We start from the raw sequence: 18,210 nt of genomic DNA on the forward strand, positions 1-18,210 counted from the left end.
CCATTTCTTGTGCTTAACTGGGATTTACAAAGAGGTGATTTGACAGAACACTGTGCACAGTGCAGTCTAGATCTATTATCAAGGAGCTTAATAAGTTCTACATACTGTGTGTGCCAAAAGCTACAAGCATGGGATAGATTAAGGTCTTGCTCTGCATTGTCTGATTTGAATGGTGTGATAGCACCAAAGCATAGAACACAATCTACCACAGTTTAATAGAACATTGTCGATTTCAAAAGGGAGTCAGGAAAGACTAGTGGAAGGATGTTATCTGCCAGTAGGTTAAATCCTCACAAACCAGGAAGACAACAACTTTAAAATCTTCCTGGGTAACTTTGCCTTTGCATTTTGCAGCAAATATTCTCATCTCATGTTACTTCCCAGACAATCTAATATGTTTTGTTAATTGCCAACTCAAGTGCAAATGCTGTAGGTAGCAACTTGTAATTTTGCTTTCATTTCCATAAGCTTTTGCCACTATCAGCTGTTACATCCTGACTGGTCCAAGACTGGTGATTTCCAGACGTTTTAGACTACATTTCCCATCAGCCCCAGCCAACACAACCAATGGTCAGGGGTGATGGATGTTGTTGTCTGGAGACATCTATAGAGCACCATATTGCCTTCCCCTGGCTTAAAGACACATCCTAGGTGAAATATTAAGCTGACCTAAACTAGGCAATGCTTTAACAAATTGCCTACAGGAAGTGATGCAGTCGGAATTCAAAAGGTTTCCTAGAATCATATGTGTCGAATATTCTAGGAAAAGCCAATAAACCAGTAGCAAAAGGTCTTAGTTTCTCCTGCTGCAAATTATTTAACTACTTCTGAGGTTTGGTTTCAGAATGTGCATGTATGAACATATATATTCTATACTGATACAGATGCTGGGGGAGGATATCAGTTTAGCAATGAGAACCCAGTCACTTGCAAAGTCTCCAGACATTTCTCCACAATGCAGTTACCTTCCACCCAGGTTCCTTTAGATCTGATCTCACAGCTTGACAACATTGCACAACTTTCAGTTGTTGAGGGATTAGCACATCACAAAGGCACAGAGGCAGTCAATAAAAGATTATCATGTACCATACAACCAAGAAATATTAAAGTCAAGCTGAGGATTAGGAGAGAGGAAGTGTTTGCACCATGTGAAAAGGGTCTTTGGCATGCCTTCTCCATGAACCACAGATGGAAAGGTTCACAGATGGAAACAAATTGGAAAACTGCAGGTTTTTAATGTGCTGCGAGGGAAAACATAATGCCCAGAACTGGGTCACAAAATCAAGGCCATTTTGAAATTGTGTGATTTGAATGGGAGAACGTTCTTAATATTTAAATGTCCAACCAAGAAAATAAAACATGTTGACAGTGACACCTTTTCTTCACTCTAACTGCAGCACAAGCAACCTTCCCTCAATTTGAGAGTGCTGTCTCTCCCAGTTTCATATACATTCCTTAAAAATTATCTTCTGTTAGCTCTTATTACCGTGCACTTGTTGAGTGAGATTGAACTCACCCATTGATCACCACAGCATAGAAAAATTCCATCTGAAATGCCCCCAGGCATATTTCTGCACATTAAATTAATGGTTGGCTGACTTAAGTTTTACATTGTTTACTCTCCCCCGTCCCTTCTGGAATACCCCCAAGTCCATCAATGAGTCCTCAAAATCAACAAAGTAAGTGTTCATACTCAGGATCCCTTAACAGTAAAGACATATTAACTGTGTTAAGTGGTGCTTAGTATATACACTTGCTTAAGAACATTAAGGGACAGAGCAAGGCACACCTAGGTCAACGTTCTTGGAAGAATCCCATACAACAATAAACCTTAATGGTCCACTGAACATTGGCCAATGGGCCATTAATGTGTGAGGGGTCAGGTCTGTGCAGCATGGCAGCATCTACTATCCAATGCATTCCTTCCTCCTCACACCCACCCAACATTTATATTGTAAACCACCATAAACGAATAAAGGGTAGGCACTACCCAGAAGGTAGCACAGGACCTTTTCCACAGCAGAGGCAAAGGCTGGGATAGAGGGTACTCTTGGTGAGGAACAAGAGGGAGGGAAATCCAGAGAGTCTGAACCTGGAGGTAAAATAGTTTATAGAAAACAGCCATGAGGAGTATAAATGGGGATATGAGGGAGCCCTGAAGGCATGGTTTACTGGAGGGGATTCTCATTACTGGAGCTGCCATGATGAATTGGGTTCCTGATCTGAATTTTCGCTTTAATCCAGCCCTTCCCCGCGGATTTGAAACCAAGGTTGATCTGCCCACCCATGATTCCATTGGTAGGGATAGATTGACTCTTGCAGTTTTTTTTTTTTTCTATGCATTTACACCAAACCCTCATTTAGAGTTTAGAGATTGAGAGCATGGTGCAAATCAGGCAAGTCTGTTCCCTCTGCCTCACCTCATTTAGAGATCTTGAATTTCTCCTCAACACATACTTGTAATTATCAGAACTCATATTAAAATGAAACTAGGTATGCTTCTAAACTTATTTTAAGTATCTATGTTTAGCCAGCATTATCACTTGAGTCATATCATCCTCACTGACAGCCATGTAAAAGGTAAAGGTACCCCTGCCCGTACGGGCCAGTCTTGCCAAACTCTAGGGTTGTGCGCTCATCTCACTCTATAGGCCGGGAGCCAGCACTGTCCGCAGACATTTCCAGGTCACGTGGCCAGCGTGACAAGCTGCATCTGGCGAGCCAGCGCAGCACACGGAACGCCATTTACCTTCCCGCTGGTAAGCGGTCCCTATTTATCTACTTGCACCCGGAGGTGCTTTCGAACTGCTAGGTGGGCAGGAGCTGGGACCGAACAACGGGAGCGCACCCCGCCGCGGGGATTCAAACCGCCGACCATGTGATCGGCAAGTCCTAGGCACTGAGGTTTTACCCACAGCGCCACCTGCGTCCCTGACAGCCATGTAAGTTGGGTAATTTTCGACTCCATGTTGTATTCATTGTAGTGCTACGCAAATCCTTGTGTGAGTAGAGTGGCTTCTACTTGCACAAAAGGACTTCCCTCCCTCTCTTCCACTTATGTGCCCCTAAATTTGTTCTGGGGTTTCCCCCAATCCTCCAGAGCAAATTTAGGGGCAGTGCAGGGGGAAGCAGAGAGGGAAAGTCTAATTGCACAAGCCAATGTTGTTCTGCTCGCACAAGGATTTAGCTGAATTTGGCTCTCTGGTTTTATTGGCAGAAGAGTGTTTAGATGCAGTGCTTCAAAATGTATTAAACCAGCACTGCAGTGTTTGGGGTTCCTCCTCATTCTACTGAATGGAGCTCTGCCCTATCATGAAGACACTATTCAAGTCTCTTTCTTTGCTACTCTTGGATTTTGGTGCTGGCCCACCTCCCCCCTCTAGTCTCCATGTATCCCAAGTCACTGCTTTTCACCCCTCCCCTCTCTCCAAAGAGAATCTAACATCACCCACATAAAGTCCATCCTGATGAACAAGTCTGTTGTCTCCCATAAGAGAAATAATGCAAAAATGAGAAATTTGTTCTCAAAAGTGAAGCAGCTTGCACAAAAACCTATCTGGCCCCACAAGGAAGTCCCATATTAGCTGACCACTTTTGAGCATCAGCTTCTGTATTCTGCTTTCTTTAGGGTTTATGTGCTTCCCTCCTCATTTTTTCCATTCTTTGTATCCCTTATCCACATTGGTTGAAGGGGTCAGTTTGATATAAATACCAATAATATCCTTTCCAAACTATAACTAGGCCAGGCTAAACTGGTGCATGCATTTATAAGTTGTCATGAGAGGCACATACATCTGAAAACATGGTAATCTCTGCTGAGGAGGGTGAATTTCATGCCAAATGTTAAATATAAGCTTATGCCTAGTCTTTTATATCCAGCTAGCAAACATCTTCCCATTGATGATTTTCTTGCTCTCTGCCTAAGTAATTGGCACAGATCTCCCTAAGCTGAAGCATTTTGTCAGCTTGAGTTTTAGCAGTCTGGAGAAGGAAGAGGAAATCGCTTTAGCTGAGCAGGTTTTGTCTCCATGATAACTCCAAAGACGAGTTAGTCTCTCTCAGCTCATTGTGTAGGTTCCTCAGCATGACAGAACTGGTAATACTGACAAAATACAGAGTTCTGTGTTGGAGAGTTTGTAGTTTAAGTCTTAAGTGTACAATAAAACTTAAACTTGTGGTCAGTAATGTAAATCAGCTAATATTTTTGTAAAGTTATAAGGGAATCATGCTTCATGCCATGCCATGTGGGTTAAAGGGAATGTAAATTAAGTGGTTAATGTGCATAACAGCCATTGTGCACATTCACCAGGTCTCATGCAGAATCTACACATAATTTTCCCATGAAGAGGGAATGGTGCACATTCACCAGGTCTCATGCAGAATCTACACATAATTTTCCCATGAAGAGGGAATGGTGCACATTTCCCAGTCAATACATGTAATCTCCAGCAGATTTTGAGATACATGTTTATATCAACTGAATTTGTACATTCTGTAGGTAGTATACAGAACCACCATCAAACCTTGGGCATTTCTCATCTGAATTTTGTACCCGCTGGTTGAGGTACTTCACATTCTTTCTCGCCCAGCCCTTTTTTACCTGCTGGGCAGCCCTTCATCAGCTGGTTAGATCTCCCTTCTGCTGCAATTCCCATGAAGATTGACCAAATGCTTCTATTAAGCTTCTTCCTGAGCTTCATAGCATTTCCATCAGAATCAGGGGAGTGGAGTGGAGATTTAAAATTTCCCCCTCTCTGCAATTCTCTTTGTGCTATTTAACTGACTGATGAGCAACTGAAAGGAGGTTGAGCTGTGGGGGGTGGGGGCAGGAATGATCCTGATCTGGAGCCCCCTTTCTTCTTCCTCATGCTTGGCTCATCATTGGGAGAGGATGTTGAGGACCATATAAGATTAGGTAGGGGGCCAGATGCAACCCAAGGAGCACAGATAGTACACTTCTGAAAAAGAAATGGGGAGGGGGAGGCAGGTTTATTGGAGGCTATGTATACTCACTGGAGAATGTGCATATTGCCCAGACAATGTACAAAATCCAGTCAAGATATATGCATTCCCCAAGTCTTGTTGAGGATTATGTGTATCGACCAGGAATTCTTTATTATTGTTTTTATTTATTACATTTGTCAGTTGCTTTATCTTGCCCAGGACAACCCATAGCAACTGACAAAGAACAAAAATGTGCATAGTTCATGAAGCTTGGCGAATGTGCACAATGCCAAGCGCCGTGAGGTACAACCTATCTCTGGCTAGAAATCCTTCCTCAAGGCAGTGGAAATCATGGTCCACTTGATTTTCATTTCCTTTAACCATCCATTTTTAGTGCAGATGAACAGTCAAAGCAGAAAATTAATAAACTTTATAGTGTAATTTTAAAAAATAAAATAGCAATTAAAATATTATAACAAACAACTAACAAACCTTGATGATCTAAGCAGAAAGGCAAAAACCAGAGTCAAATCCCACCACATTTAGTGATGAAAAGCTTCTCTAAAAAGAAATGTCTTTATTGTTGTGAGCAGACTCTGGGGAATCACTCAGCCAAACCACTCCGGCCATGTGGCAAAACACTGCATTAGGAGAGCAGCAAGAGACAGCATCCAGCGACGATGGGAGCGGGACATGCTGCTTTCTTGCTAGCCCACCCAATGGGACTGACAAGCTGCAGCTGCAGTCAGTGCAACAGAAAGAGGCTGTAGAAAAGAAAACCAAGGCAGTCATCAAAGGGTTCTCACTTGAATGCCAAGGGGAGAAGTGGAGATGGGGTAGGGCAGCGCATGCAGGAGCAGGTTGGAAGGGAGGAACTGAGGCAAGAGGGAGAGGCATGAGAAGAAAGAGAGGAGGCAGGAGTTCTATCAGGAAAGTCACCCACTGCCTTGAAGAGAAGCTGGCAGAGTAACTGCATTGTGCTTGTGTGAGAGAGTGTTTTATGTGTGGTATCTGCACATATAGGTGTGGGGGGTGGTATTTGTGTGTGCGTGCAGCAGCTTTGATCACAACCGCTGATGGCATGTGAGTGTCCCAGGGTCAGCCGGCAGGCCAATAAACACCTATGAGCATCAAGCATATTTGCATGCTTCCACCAACCTTTTTATTTCCCTGAGGTGTGACCAGCCATGTGTATTTCAGTTGACTGAACAATTTTTGCATATGTCTGAATTTTATTCTGCTTTATGTAAAACATGTTTTTCTCCACTTAGATTTTTTTTTGATTAAGCAATATGCATACTTGTTTAATAAACAAACAAATAAACAGGTTAGCCACCCCTCCTTTAAAGTATGCTGGAGAAATGAAGCCATCTCGCTCTCTCTTTGTAACAGCAATTCACAATGCCATCATATTTTTTAATTTGCCTTTGACCAGCTTCACTTTGCCAAACTGGCAGCGCTATTTTAAAGATATCTTAGGCTGTTTGTAGATTTGTTTCACCCTCCTCTGGTGTCATTCTTCTAGTTACCATGTCATTTAAAGCAACACCCCTTTGAGAGTTTAACACTTCAGTCAGCTGTGAGAAAGTGTGTGGCTTAGCAGCTTAGTTTAAAGATTGAGTTGTGAACTGTGACGTCTCTGATTCATGAACTGAACCAGTCGTCTTGGAGCTGTTCTCTCGTAGCCCCTTAGTAGTTACACAGAGCTCAGCCCACCAGGCACTATGACTGTTCAGTTTTGATTCATTCAATGGGATTTGTTTAGGGCTCCCTGAGCAAACCTCATTAAATTAATGGGAGCTGCTGAGCATTAGGACTTGGTGGGTTGCATCCAGAAAGGGGTCTTTTACACATTCATTATCGATGCACAGTTATTTAGATCCTTCTGCTGCTATGACTGATAATAATATGGACACATGGGGCCATTCCTTGCAGCACTCCATCTGTTAACAGATACATCCTCTTGGAACAGAACAGCATCCAAGTAAACAAAAAGATGTACCCAGCTCCTTCTGCCTGCTTCCAGCTGTCTTCACATCTGCATTGATGTGTCCCTCACTATCAACTGATTTGTAGAGCTCTTGATACTGATATTGTGGATATAAGTGCATGGGTAAGGGGCAGAAACTAAATTGAGAAGCATCTTCAAGTAGAGGAAGCATCTGTGCTGCACTTCTGAGAAAAGATGATTTCCCACAGCAGGGATAATAACTGTCGTTCCACGAAAATGTTCATGGTCTTTGCAGAGGTGCACATCTAAATGCACATTCAAACATGAATGGTCTTAATAGTGTGCTGCTTTTTTATGGAATATCCACTTGCATGTACACCTGAACAGGGTTTCCATCAAAAGCAAAGCATTGCCAATGTTAGTGGTGTCACTCAGGTGTGTACTGAATACATATCAGAGTGCATTTACTGTCTGCACTGCATTGCCTTCATTGAATGCACATCCAAGTGTGCAGCTCCACTTAAATCAATGCAGTGTGGATAAGCGATTTCTGTGCTTGGATATCCACTTCAGTGGGCATTCCATTTATTATGGCTCTTGTCCTAAACAATACAACCTCAGAGCCAATCTCACCCCATGGTATTTTCAGCTATGAGGAGATCATCTCCCTCACCTAGGCTCAAGAGGGCTTCTGCCCTCACCCTTCAAACTAAGAAAAGGCAATTCCCTTTGCAGCTTAAAATATTGTTTTTGGATTGCAGGAGGAATCTGGGTAACCCACTTCTGCTCCTCTTTTAGTTCGCAGGCAGAAGAGAAGCAAGTGGCACACTGCTTGCTTCCCCTCAGCCTAACCTATATCCATAGTAGCGTGACAACAACAGATACAGTAAGTGTGCCTCTTAGTCTGCACAGAGTCAGGCAGTTTAAAATACATTTTTCCTTCATACCTTGGGGGTCCTCCAAGAATTCAAGAAACCCCTCCTGGTCTGCTCTGACTCCATAGCAAGTTTCATATGCAGGATATCTGCAGTAGTGAGAGTAATTTGAGAATACTGTTTAATACTGTTTAATACTGTTAGAATACTGTTTAAGAATAGCATTCCAGAATTTCAGGTCCCTAGAAAGATGTTCTTCTGGTGAATGGCAGAACTGGTGGTGTTGAGCTTGCTTCAGGAGGAGAATGTACTGCCATGATTTCTGCATCCTCATTTTTTGCATGCAGAATGGAGAGTCCAACTGCCCTTTAATTATCCCTTTTGATGGAATGTGAACTTCTATTTTGACAGTATTACTGCTCTCTGAATTGCCTGTCCCTTTATGAATTTTATCAGCTGCTGCATGTCCTAGCACAGGAGGAAGAGGGATTGGAAGAGACCTTTCTATGTAAATAGTTTCTAAATACTGCAAATTAATGACATGCAGTTCTTCACTGGAATGATGAAATCACTCTCTAATTTTTCATTGCCTGTTTTGTGGTTCTGAGTAGAAGAGGTTATTAGCATCTCAGATCTCCACCATTAGCACACATTCCCCTCCAGCAAATGATAATGTATTTCTTGTTCCCATAGATTCAGAGACTTCAGAGTCGGGAGAGAGAGTATTATAAACCTCCAATGTGACCTTCCATAGAATAGCACAGATTTGGAAATGTTAACACTTGGATTCCTGTACCCATTCTTAGATTACTTGTAACTGAGCTAGTGTGACCTTCTAGTGAGGTATGTCATAGTTTGTTTCATGATGAAACATTGGATGAATGCAGATGCCTATTTATCAAGGGTGGAGGTAAAAGGGAAACGGAAAGGACCCCTGGACAGTTAAGTCCAGTCAAAGGCTACTATGGGGTTGCGGCACTCATCTCGCTTTCAGGCCGAGGGAGCTGGCATTTGTCCACAGACAGCTTTCCAGGTCATGTGGCCAGCATGACTAAACCACTTCTGGTGCAACAGAACACCGTAACGGAAACCAGAGCACCCAAAAATGCTGTTTACCTTCCTACCACAGCAGTACCTATTTATCTACTTGCACTGGCGTGCTTTTGAACTGCTAGGTAGGCAGGAGCTGGGACAGAGCAACAGGAGCTCACCCCATTGTGCAGATTCGAACTGCCAACCTTCTGATCGGCAAGCCCAAGAGGCTCAGTGCTTTCCTACATGTTTCAGCCTCATAGCTTTGAAGTCTACCTGCTGCTTCTTTGCAAAGCAAGTTAAAGGCAGACAACATGTCCATGATTCAATCTCTAGGTAGGGCTGAAAAAGACTCCTGTTTGAAACCTTAGAGAGCCAACCCTGTCTGGCTTATGAGTGATAAGGAAAATGTTGCTGGCTTTCTCAACTGATCAGAAGTCTAGGGAAACTGAGTTTCTTGGTCTAGGGAAACTAAGAAGTGGATTCTGCTGATCAGTTGGCAGGATGATGCAGACAACTTCCTTATCAAATGATTGTATACTGTACTAAGTTTCCAACTAGTAAGTGGTTTCTGTATTCTGGTACAGGAAACAGGCTCTGCAGTCTACCCAATGTAAAAATATGGGGTGCTTGAGGAATTCTATCTTCATGGATCCCTAATCAAAATGTCATCCAATTAGATTAATGTGTTGATTGGAACATCACTGTCAGTAGGATTTTGTGGTTCTCCAAATATTGTGATACAGTTCTCTGTCATTGAAACATATCAAGGCATGCATTTCAATACTGTTTTGAGGAAGAATATACATTTACATCTTAATTATGAAGAGTATTTTTAAAATAATTTTGACGATCAATGTGGAGACAAAAAAATTGAATTATGTGCAAACAAGTGTGAGAGTGGAATAGAAATAGATCCATTTCACCAGTGGCATAGTGTGTGTGGTGGGGGGGTTACAGGAGTGGTTGCCCCAGGCACAAAACGGTTAGGGGGTGCACATTTTCAACGCCCAGTGCTGCCTCAAAACAGCTGGTCTCTGTTGAAAACTGCTTCCCCATGCAAACCAGGAAGTGACCTCTCTAGACAGCAGAACAACTCTTCTTTCCTTATCTCTGTGACTGCAATCTCCTCGGTGATGTGGATGCTGCTAGGCAGTTGAATGTGTGTGCCCTCACTCCCACCCACCCCTCTGCATGGCCCCAGGTGCTGGCAACCCTTGCTATGCCACTGCATTTCACCCCAGTAAAAATGCCCTAGTCTAAAGGAGAAAAGGAAAAAGAGTTATTGATATCATTGACATCAATGTGGTTCAAACTCAGAAAAGAATTTATTTTTAAAGTAAATATTTTTTAAATACCTGTAGAGTCGGACACGACTAAACAACAACAACAATTTTTAAAATAAGGAGTTACTTCTGCCATGGGGGGAAATCAGGTCATGCCATCCCTTAGTTCCCAGGAATCCTTTCTGTATGCCAGCCTTAGCATTTGTCTGAGTGTTAGGGTTGATCATAATAATAATAATAATAATAATAATAATAATAATAATACCCAAACATTCTCTGCAAGATTCAGGTAGGTAGCCGTGTTGGTCTGTCGCAGTTGAAATATATAAAAATAAATAAAAATTATCCAATAGCACCTTAGAGACCAACTAAGTTTGTTCTTGGTATAAGCTTTTGTGTGCATGCACACTTCTTCAGATACCTTCAGATATTCTTCAGATATTCTCTGCAAGCTCTTTTGAGCCAAGGTAAACAGGACACCCAAAGACAGAAGAAAGAGAGAATGTGGCCAACTTGCAGTGGCTCCTGTGGCGGCTGCTCTCCCATCATGGTTCTTTAACCCTTCAGTGGAATCCAAGCACAGAGTTAGCCCAGTGTGCCTCCCAATACCAACATCATAAGTGCCCCAAAACATTTTGCAATGAACTTTGCCTTTAACATGATAGAACTCACCAGGAACCCCAGCCCCCAGACAAGTCACAGTCTTCTTAAAATGAAATGCTGGCAAGCCTACTGATGACATTGAAAAACCTCTTTCCTGTGGCCTGGGACTGTGTACTGTACTAATCACACCTTTTCCCTTTTATTCTGTAGGAGGAGGATATTGAATACTATGACTCCAAGGCTGAGACAGAATATGTAAGTGTCTTCCACTTGTCCTTCACTTATATTTTATGCACTGAATGAGTTTCACATGTTATTTCCTTCAAGTTAGAATTCCACTGTCTACTTTGCCACCTTTGTTTAGAGCTCAGAGTAATTTGACTGGCTCCAAAGCACAGGATCTACACTTATGGCAGTGAACAAAATGGGATTTTGTTATAGAATTGCAAGTTCTAATATTTCCTCATTGGGTGGTAATAGAAAGAAGCAATAATGGTTAAATTCAGGAGAATTCAGAACTCCTTTTACTTATGACAAATATTTTCCAGCAAGGAGGCACTTAGAGAATAGAAAGTGGGATAAAGTTGTTTTTATTGATCTTGGGAACTGAATTGGGGGAGGGAATCACAGCAGGCATACATTTTTGTGTTTGCTTCATTTAATAAAAGATTTGGTAGCATTATTTGACTATTTTAAACTCCTTTTTTCTCTTTAAATTGTGTTCATCTTAGACACATTCCCATGAAGCCTTGTGAAAAATACAATAACACATGTAAGGGAACATGTTTCAGTCAAATATAGGCATGGGATACCACAGTAAAATCTGCAGGGACACTGTATGATGGGCAATGTAATTCTGCTCTGGGTATTGAAGCAAAATGAAGATTTCAGATCATTCCACCTCTTTTCATAGAATCATAAAACTGTATAGTTTGACCCCAAGGGTCATCTGGCCCAACTCCCTGCAATGCAGGAATCTCAACTAAAGCATCTATGGCAGGTGGTCTTCCAACCTCTGCTTAAAAACCTCCAAGGAAGGAGAGTCCACCACCTCTCAAGGGAGTCTGTTCCACTGCTGAACAGCTCTTACTGTCAGAAAGTCCTTCCTGATGTTTCGTTGGAATCTCCTTTCTTGTGACTTGAAGCCTTTGTTTTGAGTCCTACCCTCCAGAGCAGGAGGAAACAATGTGACAGCCCTTTAGATATATGAAGATGGCTATCACATCTCCTCTCAGTCTCCTCTTATCCAGGCTAAACATACCCAGATCCTTCAACCATTCAGCATAAGGATTGGTTTCCAGATTCTTAATCATCTTGTTTGCCTTCCTCTGCACACATTCCAGCTTGTCAATATCCTTGTTAAATTGTGGTGCCCAGAACTGGACACAGTATTCCAGGTGTGGTCTGACCAAGGCAGAATAAAGCAGTACTATTACTTCCCTTGACCTGGACACTATACTTCTGTTGATGCAGCCTAGAATAACATTAGCTTTTTTTGCTGCTGCATTACACTGTTAACTCATGTTAAGCTTATAGTATACTAAGACCTCTAGATCATTTTCACATGTACTACTGGCAAGCCACATATCCCCCATCTTATATCTGTGTAGCTTATATTTGTGTGCAACATGTCGTTTTATTGCAAACATATAATGACAATGGGACCTTGCAGCAAACATTGAAATCACACTGCAGCTCTTAAATTAAGAAACAATACTTTCATCCAAATAGATTGGACTTCTGATGAAAATGTGTGCTTTTCCTTTCAAATCCCTATTTCAGAGTGAATTGTGGAACTTGAGAAAACCCACCCCCTTGCCAACTGAATGCTGGGTTGTTGTTTTTTCTCTTTGAATGCTGCTTGAAACTCTAGACTGTAGAGTCTACGAGATTACATTTGATCTCATGAAATGATGACTACATTGCCAATCAAGCATAATGAAGCATATGACTGATGCATATTCCCTCTCTTGACTGATTATTCTGAAAGGAATATCTTTCTTTCCAGAAGAGATCTCTCTGTTTGTCAGACCCTTTCATATAGCATGGGGCAGGTCATATGTTGGCTCAGAAAAGCAAGGCCAAAGAGATCTACTGCAATCACATTTGAAAGCATACCTGTCCACCATAGTGATCTTCTGTAAGTTTAACTGGGAGTGAGTTCCCTGAAGTCAGTGGTGCTTCCGTCTAAGTAGATATACATAGGAAGATTTCCTTTACCTGAATGATACTCCCAGAAATCTGACAGGCAGTAGGTCTGCCCCTTGGACCTAGAGAAGGAGTGACAGTGGTTGGCTCCACTCTGTGCTTATTTTGTGACAGCCCATCAGACAAAGCCTGAAGGAGCCAGGTGCACTTTTGCTAGAGAAAGTCACTATGCTTCCTGGGAAAGTTTCTAAAATTAAAGCTGGCATCTGAAATTCAAATGAAGAGCAAACATCTAATTAGAGACAGAATCTAATTCTCTACCCTCCTCCTGGCACAGCCATCCTGTAATTCTGGCAATCAGCATGTTAAGTACAAACCAAAGAGCTTCAGTTCCCCAAGGAAATAGGCCTTTGCTAGTGACTGTGTGCAATGTGAATAGAGCTCTGTTCAAAACAACTCCCAGGCATTGGCCACTGGGCTTAACTCATCCCAGAAATGGCTGCATTTTATAGAGCTTTCTGGAGCGTTTTGGAGTCTTCCTGGGTGGCCTAAATGCTGAAGCAAGGTGTGCCCTTGGGACCTCTCCTGTGGCCAAGAAAAGGAAGAACAGATATTAAGCTGTCTCAGCTTGCTGAGAGGACACAAAGTCTCTGGCGCCTACTTTTGACAAAGCTGTTCTCCTTAAACTTCACAGCATTATAAATCAAAGACTGAGGGGTCCTGTGTAGTTGATGTTACATAGCCTTTAAAAAGTAGTAACACAGGACCACCACTGTACTAGATAAGTCAGTACCTGTTGGAATGGAGTAGATACCAGCTCTTGGTAGTAAGTGCCTGAATAGCCATTTTTAATACCCTTTTCAAACCTAATTCTATGAACAATGGCCAGCTAAAACCCAAATGGGCAGCAAACAGAATATGAGAGAGAACAATCTGTGTTCTACATCAAAGTAACCCAAAATCTGAGGCTATGGTTTTTGGAACTTGAGATGTATATTTTTAGGACCCACCTTATTTCTGTAATTTTCAGTTGTTTAAAACTGTATTTAATATTTCATTGTAATTGTTGTAACCTTCCCTGGAACCTTAGGGTGAAGGGCAGGTAATTAATTTATAATAATAAGCCAAAATATGGAGAAAGACCACAGGCCTACCAAGAGCATTTCCAAATCACATTCAGATATGTGTATAATCATTCATACTTCTGAGGACAAGGTGGTAAATCTTTAACTCTGGCATGCCTGTTCCTTTGCTCTTGGGAATTTATGGTGCTGTAAAGAGCAGAAATGTAAGATTTCCTACAGACACAGTGTACAGGTGATTAGTTTAATAACAGATGGCTTTTTAAGGTCAACCAGGAGCACGGACATCATTTAGCTCAACTTCCTTAGGATGTCTCTATTTTCACTGGAGAAATGTTGGAGGGTATGGAGTTATCTGACCCACCCACCCCAAGCCATATGAAGTGTATAGGGTAGTTTTTTCACTGGAGAAATGTTGGAGGGTATGATGCGCCAACACACTTCATAACTCCTCAGCAGTTAACTAACCTCGCTGATAGTAATAACAGTGATCGGCTCACTGCTATCTGCTTTTGCGGCTGCCACAACATCCATCCTCATAGCAAGCAGAAGGCCTCATATCCACGTTAGATAGTGCTGAGAATGCTAGATCAGTACAATGCTGGTAGGGTTATATTGCATGAGGAAGCAGCAACATGAACATTATTTTTATTCAGGAAGCTTTGTGTTGAAGGTATAGAATACAAGCTTAGACTGCGTTGGAAGAAACCTTTGGGCACATAACAAGATCACATAGATTAGAAGCCCCCAACTAGGGCTGGGTATATTTCATTGTAATTGTTGTAACCTGCCCTGGGACCTTATATATCGTCCAAATCCAGTTTGAAGTCCATATCATTATATCAGTTTCATAAATTTTAACCCAACAATATATCGCAAATCATGTGTGTGTTATGTAAAAATCACAATGTGGGAAAAACTGTGAAGCCAGCCAATGCTTCTCTCGATTCCTAAAGCCCCTATTAACTCAGCTCTCCCCTGCCTCCTGTGGGGGGCAGCAAATAACATGAGCAGGCGCAGGCAAAAATCACAGCGTAGAAAAAACTGTGAAGCCAGCCAATGCCTCTACATAGCTCCATCCTTATTGCAAACATTGAGATATATCAATATATTGCAATGTTTAGCTGGTGATGTATTGTCATGTTGAAAACCAGGAATCACCCAGCCCTAGCCCCAGCCTCATGAACCTAACTACTCTACACCAGCAGACAATGCAGAATTAAGACAGGAGGCTTAAGAAAATGAGACTGACTTGGTACTTTCATCAGAGAACCATCACTGGCAGACCTATGGTGTCTATCAACTTCCACGGTCAGGTTTGGTTTTTTTCCTGCATAGCTGTCATGAATACTAGAGCATGAAATCTCTCAATGTTTAAAAATTAATCAACCTTCAGACAACCTGTGAACTCTGAAACTGTAAGAAGGTGGAAAGGGGATAGGAAATCAGTTTCCAGGACTATTAATATCTCAGAGCAGTATATTTTATGCTTGTTGATGGTGGTGTCTGATATTATTACAGATTCAGATAAGTTTTTGTTGGTTTTTGTAAAATGATGGTCCTTCGCCTATTGAAAACACATGTAGCGTTCTCTGCCTAAGCCTATTGCTTCACACTCAGCAATATTCCAGCTAATTTTCTTCCAACAAATAAAGAAAAGATGATGGTGAAAGTGATGATGGTGATGATGAAATTAAAAAGATACCGAATTGTCTGCAGTAGAACTAAATAGAAAGAAACCACAGATCCTCCATTTTTGTTAACATTCATTTTAAAATTTAAATTGAGCATGATCTCCCTCAAATGAAGTTAGTTCAGACAGACAAAGCCTATTCAGTAAAACTGTGACTTTATTCAAGAAGCTTATGCCAGATATAAATGCAGAAAGAAATAGAAATGAGGTTCCTATTCACTGCACCTTTAGTTCGTCCCAATGTAATTCTGATTGTGGACCTCTAAAAAATAATAATTTAATTTTAAAAGGTAATGGGGATGCCAGATTGTGTGTAAATGGGAGCTCGAGATATACAATATTTGTAAAAAGAAAGAAAAGGGAGAGGAGAGTTTAAAATTCCTCTTTACTCATTCTTCCAGCAGGAGAGGGTTTCAATGTTTATTCACAAAGAAGTGTTTAAATTAACTAACATTCACTATAGGATGCCACTAGCAAAACGGGAGAAAATTACAGTTATTTTTCCAAGTCTTATTATTATGTTTATGGTTGGAAGACAATGTTTAAATCATAGAGGAGGCCAAAATTCTCCAGCCAGATCCCCAGCTCTATTAAGTTGCCACCATTCTGCTGCTGTCACTAGAACTTTGTGGATTTCTACCGCACAATATGCAATAGCTTTCATTTTCTGTACCTGACTCTGGTGACTGATAAATTGTTAATTTCCTAGTATTTTTTTTTAATTGAAAAAATAACAGGTGGGCTTCTTTTTCTGGGCTGATCCAGGATGCATGTGTGTGTGTGTGCTAAAACAATGTGCTCTATGGTATAAATGAGGGGAACCTTTGTATCTGGAATTCCAAAGGGTCTGATCCTTTAAATCACAGAATAGCCCAGTTCCATACCTTAGCGAAATATGAGTACGTTTGTATTTGATTCATTTTTCTGTCATTTATGTGGCCTCACTGTGCTGGTACAAATGGCCAACTGATGTGAGAAATTGCAGGCAAAAGCCTGAAAGCTTGACCCTTCATGCACAAGCTGCTGAAGTTGAAAGTAATGGCTAGAGGCCTCTTTAATTCCACTGCAACCAAAGACATTTCTCTATCTATTTTCCTTGCTGTTTGAGACTATGGAGAAAAATTCCCTCCTAGGAAAGAGGGACCTTGCTGAAGTCAGATTGATCTCTGCAATCAAATAGGATCCGTATAATCTGGATTTCTTTCTCCTTCTTAACTGGCTGGCTGTTCTTTGCTATCATCATCAGCATCATGGTGGGGGGGGGGAATCTTACATGTCATGTAATACTTTTTTGATAGGCTTTTGTCTTTTAGACAAATCAGATGCTGAAGCTGAAATCAGAAATGGAGGACTGGTGCAGAAGAGAAAAGGGGGCTTCTAAACCCTTCTCCCTTGCATTGCTTTTTCTGCTGAAAATCATCCCCATAGGGAGAAAAGCCACCCACCCCGCGCGCAAGAATAACAGCAGCTTGGGGTAGGGTGGGAAAACAACATTGGGGAAAGTGTTTTAAGAGCCCCTCTTCTTCCACAGCAGTATTCAGACTGCAGCCTTAGCCTCATCTTGAAAAGAATCATAGAAGTACATGTCATGTGGTTTCCTAAAGGCTGCTGCAATCCTAAGCATATTTAAAGGTGAAGGTAAATGGATCCCTGACGTCCAGTCGCAAATGACTCTGGGGTTGCAGCACTCATCTCACTTTACAGGCCGAGGGAGCTGGCGTTTGTCCGCTCTGCAGACAGTTTTTTCTGGGTCATGTGGCCAGCATGACTAAGCCGCTTCTGGCACAATGGAACACCAACACCAGAGCAGCACACGGAAACACCGTTTACCTTCCCGCCAGAGCAGTACCTATTAATCTACTTGCACTTTTTGGTGTGCTTTTGAACTGCTAGGTTGGCAGGAGCTGGGACTGAGCAACAAGAGCTCACCCCATCACGGGGATTCAAACCACCAACCTTTTGATTGGCAAGCCCAAGGCTCAGTGGTATACACCACAGCGCCACCCGCGTATTTGCCTGGAAGTCAATACTACTAAACATAGAATCATAGAATCATAGAATCATAGAATCATAGAATCAAAGAATCATAGAATCATAGAGTTGGAAGAGACCACAAGGGCCATCGAGTCCAACCCCCTGCCAAGCAGGAAACACCATCAGAGCACTCCTGACATATGGTTGTCAAGCCTCTGCTTAAAGACCTCCAAAGTAGGAGACTCCGCCACACTCCTTGGCAGCAAATTCCACTGTCGAACAGCTCTTACTGTCAGGAAGTTCTTCCTAATGTTTAGGTGGAATCTTCTTTCTTGTAGTTTGGCTCCATTGCTCCGTGTCCGCTTCTCTGGAGCAGCAGAAAACAACCTTTCTCCCTCCTCTATGTGACATCCTTTTATATATTTGAACATGGCTATCATATCACCCCTTAACCTCCTCTTCTCCAGGCTAAACATGCCCAGCTCACTTAGCCGTTCCTCATAAGGCATCGTTTACAGGCCTTTGACCATTTTGGTTGCCCTCCTCTGGACACGTTCCAGTTTGTCAGTGTCCTCCTTGAATTGTGGTGCCCAGAACTGGACACAGTACTCCAGGTGAGGTC

General features: G+C 42.0%; 1 protein-coding gene across 5 annotated transcripts in view; it reads left to right on the forward strand.

Annotated features, from left to right (window-relative positions):
* Window positions 1-18,210, forward strand: part of CACNA2D2 (calcium voltage-gated channel auxiliary subunit alpha2delta 2) — a 553,469-nt gene that overhangs the window by 348,711 nt on the left and 186,548 nt on the right. For all 5 annotated transcript variants that reach the window (XR_014003634.1, XM_081177654.1, XM_081177655.1 and 2 more), the window contains one exon: window positions 10,902-10,946. Coding sequence is in view for 4 of the 5 variants with exons in the window: in XM_081177654.1 (XP_081033780.1) it covers window positions 10,902-10,946 (45 nt within the window). In the remaining variant the exon portion in view is untranslated. The remainder of the gene's footprint in view (window positions 1-10,901; window positions 10,947-18,210) is intronic.

Source organism: Podarcis bocagei (assembly GCF_964188305.1).
Source record: "Podarcis bocagei genome assembly, chromosome: 2".
Taxonomy (NCBI): Eukaryota; Metazoa; Chordata; class Lepidosauria; order Squamata; family Lacertidae; genus Podarcis; species Podarcis bocagei.